Source organism: Elephantulus edwardii, unplaced genomic scaffold, assembly GCF_000299155.1.
Source record: "Elephantulus edwardii isolate Elephantulus edwardi_28Jun2011 unplaced genomic scaffold, EleEdw1.0 scaffold00217, whole genome shotgun sequence".
Classification (NCBI taxonomy): Eukaryota; Metazoa; Chordata; class Mammalia; order Macroscelidea; family Macroscelididae; genus Elephantulus; species Elephantulus edwardii.
Window position 1 is genome coordinate 4,594,435 of NW_006399967.1, and position 9,989 is coordinate 4,604,423.

At 51.1% G+C, this 9,989-nt stretch overlaps 1 protein-coding gene across 1 annotated transcript in view; it reads left to right on the forward strand.

Annotated features, from left to right (window-relative positions):
• The window catches only part of SHC2 (SHC (Src homology 2 domain containing) transforming protein 2), a 46,030-nt gene extending 43,214 nt beyond the window's left edge, over nucleotides 1-2,816 (forward strand). Inside the window, exon 12 of the mRNA XM_006897955.1 lies at nucleotides 2,688-2,816. Within this exon, the coding sequence (XP_006898017.1) occupies nucleotides 2,688-2,816 (129 nt within the window). The remainder of the gene's footprint in view (nucleotides 1-2,687) is intronic.
• Nucleotides 2,817-9,989: the final 7,173 nt, after the last annotated feature.

The following is a 9,989-nucleotide window of genomic DNA, read 5'->3' on the forward strand; positions in this document are numbered from 1 at the left end:
TAGAGTAAGCTTCAGAATCTCTTCTGATATCGTTTTTTCCTTGTCTTTTCAGTGACTGCCTTCCTCATGGATGATGTTTTTGCTGTCAGCCCACAGTTCTCCCGGTCCATGGGCATGCGTGTTCTGTATAACCAATGCAGCCTTGTTTGAGATGATCTCTAAATTCAGGGGGAATACAGTTCAGGTCGTGTTTTGATTCCCATGGACTTTTTTTTTCTTCACTGTGAACTTGAAAGTGAATGACCGGTGTTCTTATTTCCTGGCCTCTGGCTGATGGTGCTGGGCTTAGTTTCTGAGTATTCCATCAGGCAGAGTCTGTACAGTTACTTCTGTTTCTTAAAAAGCTATTTTTCAGTGAATAAGTTGTTGGTTGTACAAAATTAAATAATGTGATAGCCAGTTACCATTTCTGTTACCAAAACCCTATTTTCCAACCAATAATCCTTTTTCTTCATTTCCCCCTCTTGCATTCCAATCACTAATTATCATTAATGAATCTTGATTGTGTGTTTGATCAGTTTTAGACTGCAGATGTTATTATTGTTGGGTGTCTTTGAGTCACTCTGACCCTGTGTTCCACAGACCTGTACCACCCTCACGGTCTCTGCACGTGTACACCCATTGCTGCTGTCACCGTGTCAGTCCAGCTTGTTGAGGGGCTGCTCCTCTCCAGTGATCCTCTGTGAGATATCTTTTTCCAGGGACTGTCCCCCTCCTGACAACATGCCTGAGGTATGTGAGACCAGGTGTCTCCATCCTTGGCTCTTGGGAGCACTCTCACTATACCTCATCCAATACAGATCTGTCTATTCTCTTGGAAGTTGATGAGATGTTCATTATTCTGTCAGTCCTACAATGCAAAGATGTCAATTCTTGGACCTTCCTTTCTCATTGTCCCATGTTCACACGTGCTCTTTGACCATCTTTTCTCATCCCATGTTCACACACACTTTGACCTTCCTTTCTCTCGTGTCACGTTCACACATGCTCTTTGACTTTCTTGTCTCGTCCCACGTTCACACACGCTCTTTGACCTTCTTTTCTCGTCCCACATTCTCACATGCTCTTTGACCTTTCTTTCTCGTCACATGTTCACACGCAGTCTTTGACCTTCCTTTCTATTATCCCACGTTCACACACACTCTTTGACCTTCCTATTTCATTGACCCCACGTACACATGCACTCTTTGACCTTCTTTTCTCATCCCATGTTCACACATGCTCTTTGACTTACCCTTTTCATTGTCCCATGTTCTGACATGCTCTTTGACCTTCTTTTCTCATCCCATGTTCACACACACACTTTGACCTTCCTTTCTCATTGTCCCACGTTCACACGTGCTCTTTGACTTTCTTGTCTCGTCCCACGTTCACACATGCTCTTTGACCTTCTTTTCTCGTCCCACGTTCACACATGCTCTTTGACCTTCTTTTCTCGTCCCACATTCTCACATGCTCTTTGACCTTCCTTTCTCGTCACATGTTCACATGCACTCTTTGACCTTCCTTTCTCATTATCCCACGTTCACACGCACTCTTTGACCTTCCTATTTCATTGACCCCACGTACACATGCACTCTTTGACCTTCTTTTCTCATCCCACCTTCACCCGTTCACACGTGCTCTTTGACCTTCCTTTCTTGTTGTCCCACAGTCACACGCGCTCGTTAGCCTATAAAGTGCTGTCTAGCTTGTCTTGCCAGGAGGCTGTCCAGTGCAGTCACACATGCGATCCCTGACTTCCGTTTTCATCCGTGATGACCTGGAGCTTTTCTTATTACAGTGTGTTTATTTATCCTTTGTAAGGACTTTTGTTTTAGATTTTCTTAAGTTTGAGTAATACCTGCATTAATGGAGTTGTTTATGCCTCCATATAAACTATATTACTACTGAAAATTGTGCTTCTGAGCAGACTTTGAAACGTTATTTTTGCAGATGAATGTGACGCTATTTCCCATGTGTCTGCCTTCCTCAGCACAGTCGACTATGAGATTAATTGATTCCAAAAAGCCACTGCTAGTTTGTTCAGGTCACTGAAGCCTGGCATGGTGTTGAATTTAGGGTTGGACAACCCAAGGTGGCATCCCCATTTTTGGCCTTTCATTTAATTGCATCTGCAAAGACCCTGCTTCCACATAGGCTAGCCTCACAGCCCAGGGCTGGCCATCAGGTAGTTTCTGGCCTCTGCTCAGCCCACCACCAGAATGTAGATTTGGAGGTTTGAGATTCTAGGACTCTGAGGGTAACCCATAGCTGGAGCCCTCAGGGTTCCTACCTGGCGTTCTCAGCCCCCAGCGAGCCTCGGGGCCCTACAGAGGGTTCTAGAGACATGGGCTCTGTCAGCAGGCTGGGTGTGGCCTAGTCCTTGCTCCTGAGTACCAGGCCCCTGGATACCACACCCCAGGTACTAAGTCCTGGGCACCAGGCCCCTGAATACCAGGTCTCCAGGTACCATGTGCCTGGGTACTGGCATCTAGGCACTAAGCCCCTGAGTTCCAGACTCTTGGGTACCAGGATCCCAGGTACCACCCTCCTGGGCCCCCAGTCCCAGGTCTCAGGCACTAAGCCCTCAGATGCCAGGATCGAGGCATCAGGCCCTGGACACTGGGCCCCCAAATACCAGGATCTGGGCACCAGGCCCCTGTGTACCAGGCTCTGATGCTGATGCTGCTGCCTCCAACCCCCAGGTGCGGACGAAGGACGTGCTATTTGAGAGCATCAGCCACCTGATTGATTACCACCTGCAGAATGGACAGCCTATTGTGGCCGCCGAGAGCGAGCTTCACCTGCGTGGCGTGGTCAAGCGGGAGCCCTGACCTAGGCATCACCAGGTGCGTACCACAGCTAGCCAGGCTTACTCACTGAAAAAATTGAGACACTGCGTGGACCTGCAATCCGCCTGCTTGAAGCATCCAGCTGCTTGGCTTTCAGTACACTCATGGGGCTGTACAGCTGTACTCCTGCCTGCTTCCAGAATATTCCATCACCTCCAGGAGAAACCTGTACTCACTAGCAGCTACCCTTCTACCTCGTTCCCCTGTCCCCATCCCCTGGCAATTGCTGTGCAAATGGTGTAGGCCTGGGAATGGCCTGTCTGATCTCCTTTTCCTTCACAAGGAGAAGGAATTCCTGTGGCAGCATCCTCAGGCCCAGGCTGACCCCTATGAGGCCAGAATGTTGTCATGTTCAAGAACTTCTTACCAGTTCAGACAGAGGCTGTCCCTCCCTCCACACTCACCCTTCAGTGCGTTTTCTAATCTTTGCAAAGGGCACTCAGAACTCACAAAGCTCAGGATTCTGGGGTTCTTAGGGGAGCAATGAGCTGTACTGCCAACCCAAAGGCATGTGGTTCAAATCCACCAGCTACCTCATGGGAGAAAAGTGGGCAGTCTCCTCCTGTGTGATTTCCTGCTACTGAAAACATTCTGGAGTCAGCGCCAACTTGATGGTACACAACAACAACAGGCGGTAACAGGCTGCACTTCAGTTTAGAGACCACGCAGGATTCAGCTGTACAGCTGGGACCAGGACAGCGTCTCTTCTCTCTGCTGGCCTGGTCCGGAAGCCACAGCCTCTGCTCTGCTTGGCCGAGTGTGGGAAGCGCTGTTAGCCTCACTGAAGTGCCAGGCCGCACACTGAGCAGACCTGGGACCAAAGGGCTCTGCCTTAACTCTGGGTTGTGGTTCCACAAATACAGCTCCCCCCCAGCCAGTTCCTGAAGGCACCACACTGCCAGTGAGAAGGCAACGAAGGCCGCCTCCCCATTTTCCTGCCCAGAGGGTGAGGCCCATGACTCTGCCTCCAGCTGACTGACTGAACTGTTTCTTTTCTCCTGTCCCCTCTCTGTCTTCCTCCTCTATTCCCCATCCTCTTCTCTGTCCCTGTCCCTCTCTTCTCTGTCTGTTCTCTTCTCTTTATCCCCCACCCCCTCTCTGTTCCCCTGTTGTTCCTTCTGACCCCTCCCCCTTTCTCTGCTCCCAAATCCCCTCTCTGTCTTCCCCCTTTATGCCCTCTTTCCTCCCTCGGTCCCTCTGTCACCCCTTGCCTTCTTTGACCCCTATCCTCTCTCTTCCCCCTCTATCTCTATCCTTTTTTCCGTCCCCCATCATTCCCCTCTGGTCTCACCCTCTATCCCTTTCCCCCTGTCCTCCTCCCTGTCCAGTTGTCTTCTCTGGTCCCCACTTGACCCCTGATTCAGGGCATCCTTAAGACAGGGATGCTACATTCCAGCTTCTTTCTGGATGGCCCTGAGGTGTCCATTCTGCCTCTGGGACCAATCTGATTTTATATTTTCTCAGACCTGATTTGCATGGTCCATCCCACAAAAACTGACTCAGTGACTGTAGCAATGAGTTTGCATGTGTCGTTGTCACAGGACAGAACAGCGTCTAGTTCTGTTGTTTATAGAGTCACTAAACCTCGGCGGCACCTAACAACAACAGAATCCCACAAAGGCATCTTGATTGTGAGCTCAACCCGTTTCAGACGGCATGAGTTGATAGAAACCCTCAATTTTTTCATCTTTGGCCTTCATAGCTGGGGAGTCTGTTTGAAATGGTTGTGATAAGACTTGCCTATGTGTATATGGAAAGTGTCCTACCCCTCACAGCACTGTACTTCAGGGGAGAGCTTGAAATGCCACCATTCCACTTCAGATTGTGATTTCCGGCATAGTAGATCAATGATTGTCTGACTAAAAGTGGCTGACAACAGCTCATCTGTCACTGAGGCCCAAGGTACCAGCCCATCTCAGTCACAGAAGCCCAAGGTACCAGCCCATCTCTACTCACTGAGGCCCAACGTACCAGCTCATCTTAGTGACTGAGGACCAAGGTACCAGCCCATCTCCACTCACTGAGGCCCAAGGTATCAGACCTTCTCAGTCAGAGGCCCAAGGTGACAGCCCATCTCAGTCACAGAGGCCCAAGGTACCAGCCCATCTCAGTCACTGAGGCCCAACGTACCAGCCCTTCTCAGTCACAGAAGCCCAAGGTACTAGCCCATCTAAGTCACTGAGGCTCAAGGTACCAGCCCATCTCTGCTCACTGAGGACCAAGGTACCAGCCCATCTCTTTCACAGAGGCCCAAGGTACCAGCCTATTTCAGTCAGAGGCCCAAGGTACCAGCCCATCTCTGCTCACTGAGACCCAAGTTATCAGCCCATCTCAGTCAGAGAGGCCCAAGGTACCAGCCCATCTCCGCTCACTAAGGACCTAGGTTGTTAGTCTTTGTTCCTTCCATTTCATTTTTGACAACTTCAAATTTTCCTAGATTTGTGCTCCACATGTTCCATGTTCCAATTACAACAGGCTGTTTGCAGCTGTTGTCCCTCATTTTGAGTCTCACACACCAGAAATGAAGGCCCGTCAGTGGGTGAGAGCTTTACTCCACCTGCGTCAGTCCAGGAGACTCTCCTGTGAGGAGACAGATGTTGGATGCTTTCCAAAATAAGGGGTACAGCCAATGGTGTTCTTTCATGGCCCACAGAATTTTTGAAGGCTTGTTATTTCATGAGACGACGGCGAAGGTTGGAGGCTTGGTTTGCTTCTTGTTGTTGTTGTTGTTATGTGCCATCGAGTCTCTTGCGACTCATAGTGACCCTATGTACAACAGCTCTAAACTCTGCTCTGTCTGTGCCAATCTTATTGTCTCCGACACACTCATCCTGATTGCCCCAGTCACCGAATGCAATCCACCTCCTAGAGGGCCTTCCCCTCCTGCACTGTCCCTCCAGCCTCCCAAGCATGATGTCCTTCTCCAAGGACCCGTCTCACCTTACAATATGTCCAAAGTATGTCAGGCAAAGTCTCAGAATCCTTGCCTCCAAAGAGCAGCCTGGTTTAACCCTCTCCAGGACAGTCTATCTGTGCTGTCTGCTTCTTAATCTGTGTTAATCTAGAAGCTCTGGTGAAGCCTGTTCACCATGGGTGACCCTACTAGTATTTGAAATACCAGTGTCACATCTTCCAGCATCACAGCAACACACAAGCCATCTCATACAGCAAACTGACAGACAAGTTTGCCTATAGGTAAGACCATGATAGATGAAGAAAAGATTGACGTTGTCAAGGATTCCTTTTTACTTGGATCCATAATCAACACCTTGGTACCAGGAGTCAAGAAGTCAAAAGGTGTGTCGTCAAGGACCTCTCCAAAGTGTTAAAGAGCAAGGATGTCAGTTTAAAGACCAAGGTGCACCTTATCTAAGACATAGTATTTTAAGCTGCTTTCTGTGCACCCGAAAGTTGGACATTGCTTAAGGATGACTGAAGAAGAATCAATGTCTTTGAATTTTTGTATTGGAGAAGAGTACTGAATATTCCTTAGGCTTCCAAAGGAGCGAATCTGGCCTGAAGGAAGTGCAATCAGAGCACTCCTTAGAGGCAGAGATGGTGAAATTTCATTTCATATATTTGAGAACAGGCGCAACTGGGCATGTTGTCAAGTGGAGCCAGGCCTTGGAGAGAGATGCTGTGGTGGGAAAGGTAGATATCAGCAAGAGAAGACCTTCAGTCAGATGGACCAGCAGTGCAGACTGCAGTGGGTGTGAGCGCCAGGGATCAGGTGACAGGGTAGGCAAGGCAAGGTTCAGGTGGTGTTCACAGGGTTGCTGTGTGCAGTATTTGGATAGCACCTGACGACAATGACCTCACAAGGGTGGCATCTTCATTTACATTATTAGTTAGTTATCCGTTCCCCTTGGCAGGAAGGTGGATGATGTCTTCCTGTGCAATTCCCAGCTTCTGGCTCCCTGCTGGAAGGTCAGGTTAGATGGTACACAACAGTCAGATCCCATGGCGGGCCACAGACACTTCACATTTGCACAGCCCCTGGCCCTAGTTACACGGCGGGGCCAGCACACAGCTGCTCTCACACTGTCCCTGCTGACCTGCCCGCCATGGGTGTTGCACACGGATGGTCTATGCCCCTCCACAGGCTGGGCGTCCTTAAAACTTGCCTGGGGTGTGTTGGGAGGGTCTCTGCAGACAGCATGCTCACCCATCTGGTGCACACTGGGTGGGGGTCCACCCTGGCCGCGGTGATGAGCCTGCTGGGAATGTAGGTGGATGTGTGTTTGGATGTGTTTGGGTGATTGTGTCCAGGGGTAGAATTGCTGGGACACTTATTCTGTGTTAACCACCACTTCTTTGAGCCTCTGCTGGGTGTGCTGGTCTCCTTCTGGGAGGATGGGACCTTTGGACTGCTTGGAGGAGCTGGCAGGATAAGAGCAGTGGGGTGTCCTTGGTGGACGAGACAGTGCTTGGGGCTGGTCGGGGCTGATGGAGCTGTGAGCAGACAAGGATGTGGAGTGGGGACAACCCTGGTGCTGCATTATCTCCTGGTGAGGCAAGCTGTGGGGTGAGGGAAGTGGTCAGCATCCAGGACACAGCTGAACTGCATGGAGCACTGGGCACCACAGGCACCAGGGTGGATAGGCCTGGAGCTTGGGGAGGGACATGGAATTTCCTGGAAGGTCCGAGGAGAGAAGACCCTCCTAGCTAGGTCCCCCTCACTGGACTCCTCCTATGTCCTCTGCTGGGCATTGTCTGCTGCCTGACACCTGTGCAGCCCTTGGGCTTCTGGTAGAAGGGTTCCTGACCAGGGCCTCCAAACCCCAGACTGCCTTCATCATGTGGGGCTGCAGGCTGCTCAGCTGCTGGGCCTCCTATTCTCTCTCTTCTCAAAGGAGCTTGCACCTGACCCAGCTGGTGACGCAGACAGAGGAAAGGGTGATGGTGCAGCTCCCAGCCCTGCACTTTGTGTGCCGGGGCGTGGTGGGCATGGTGGACCCTGGGCGGCAGTGGAGAGAATCCAGGAGCACTTGATGCCCAGAAAGAGACCCATGGGGTGTCTGAACTTGAGCTCAGGCTCTTCTGGGATTGGGGTGACTATCTCCGTTGACCTCTGTCCTCTGCCTCTCTCCCAGGTGGTGGGTGTTATGGCTCTGGCCCTGATCCCACAGCTCCGTGGCCTTAAGAGCTCTCAGACTTTTGGACCTGGCCAAGCCGAAACCACGCTGCCTCTCCCTCAGTCCGCATGAGCATCTGGAAGCGCCCTCCTCTGCCTGCCCTGGGTGGGTCAGTCAGCCTCCACGTCCCTGGAGGGAGGCTGTAAACCAAAGACGGAACCTCTTCTCACTCTGAGGATTCCTGATGCGGCCCTCTGTACTGACCTGGCTTTGGCACCAAGTCCACGGAAGGCATCATGTCTTCTCCTCCTGGGCCAGCCCTGTTGTTCTGAAAAAGTGAGGGTTTCTACCCTGGCTGACTCAGTTCTCCTCCTGAAAAATGGGGTACACAGTTGCCTTTTGGGGGATAATTAAGGTGCTCTGGGATTCTCCAGCTGGGCACATGCTGATCTTGTGGTGTGGGCAACTTTGGGGTTTACCTAAGGTGATGGGGACTCCATGGCAGTTGATGGGGGCAATGGTGTGCCCCTACCCACATGGACGAGGAGTGGTTGCCTGGCCAGTGTGTCCACTAGTGTCCTTGTCCCCCCAGTTGCCACCCTAGACTGATGTTTGGAATATGTTTGGAATTAAACTTGCAGTGACCATAAGGTCCAGGTGCTGGTGCACATGGGGCCCCTCACAAGCATGGTGAGGTAAGCCCCCAGGTCAAAGCTGTGGGTGAAGCTACACCCCCAAATTAGGCCTCTTGGGGCTGGAGAAGGTTGGGGAGGGATTGAGGAACTATAGTCAAAGAGAAGAGGGGGATGGCCTGGGGGGTGCCTGTGTAGAGAGATGTGTGTGGATGACCTTAATCTCTCCAGGACACCCAACATCTCTCTCAGACACTCCTAATTAACCCCAAGATAATGCATACTCATACTTCAAGCCATCAAAAATGTCTCCCCTCCAGACTGGCTCATCTGGTACTCTTGTATCTCTCAAACACCCCAGATATATAGGGCAAAGCCTCTCTTCTCAGGCATCCTGTTCCTCCATCACCTGACCTCTGCACTGTCTCACCTCTGATTCCCTCAGCTTCAGCCCCAAGCACCCCGACTACTTTTCCTCACACCTGACCCCTCTCTGCACTCTGTCCTCTTTCCCTTGAGTTGCCCATCCACAAGTTCAGTGAATCTCCCCAGGGGTCCTCAGCATTGACTGCATCCCTGCCAGGACCACGTGCTCTTGAGGTGGGGACAGCAGCTGCCCTGGTGGGTCCTTGGAGGGACTATGCCCTCTGCAGTCACAGCCCCCATGTTCTCGGTTACCTGTCATGTGTCAGAAGGATAAAAGGTGCTCTGGTTTGTTCGTAACAGGTGAAGCCAGTGAAAGGCAGAGCCAGTGGGCGTGTGGATGCTTTCAGTTTCAGTGTCCTGAAGGTGGAGAGTCATCCATCCATCCATCCATCCATCCATCCATCCATCCATCCACTCAACCAACCATCACCCACACATCCATCCACCTGCCCACACATCCATCCACTTATCCGGCATCCGCCCATTCCACCCATTGCCCATACAGACATATAGCCACCTATCCACACATCCAGGGTCCACCCATCATTCCATCTACCACCCACCCATTCATCCATCTACACATGCATCAGCCACCCATCCATCTATCCAGTATCCACACATTCCATCTGTCACCCACATATACATACATACATCCACCTACCCACACATACATCTATTCCGTATACCACCCACCCATTTATCCATCTACACAACCACCACCCATCCATCCATCCAGCATCCACCCATAATTCCATCTACCAACCATTCTTTCATCCAGCATCTACCTACCCATCATTTCATCTACCACCCACACATCTATCCATCGAAACACCCACCCACACATCCATTCACTCATCCAGCATCCACCCATAATTCCATCTACCACTCCCACATCTGTCAGTCCACACATCCATCCACCCAATCACACATCCATCCGTTCAGCCATCCAACCAGCATCCACCTATAATTCCATCTATCACACATAAATCTGCCCATCCATCCATCCATCCATCCATCCATCC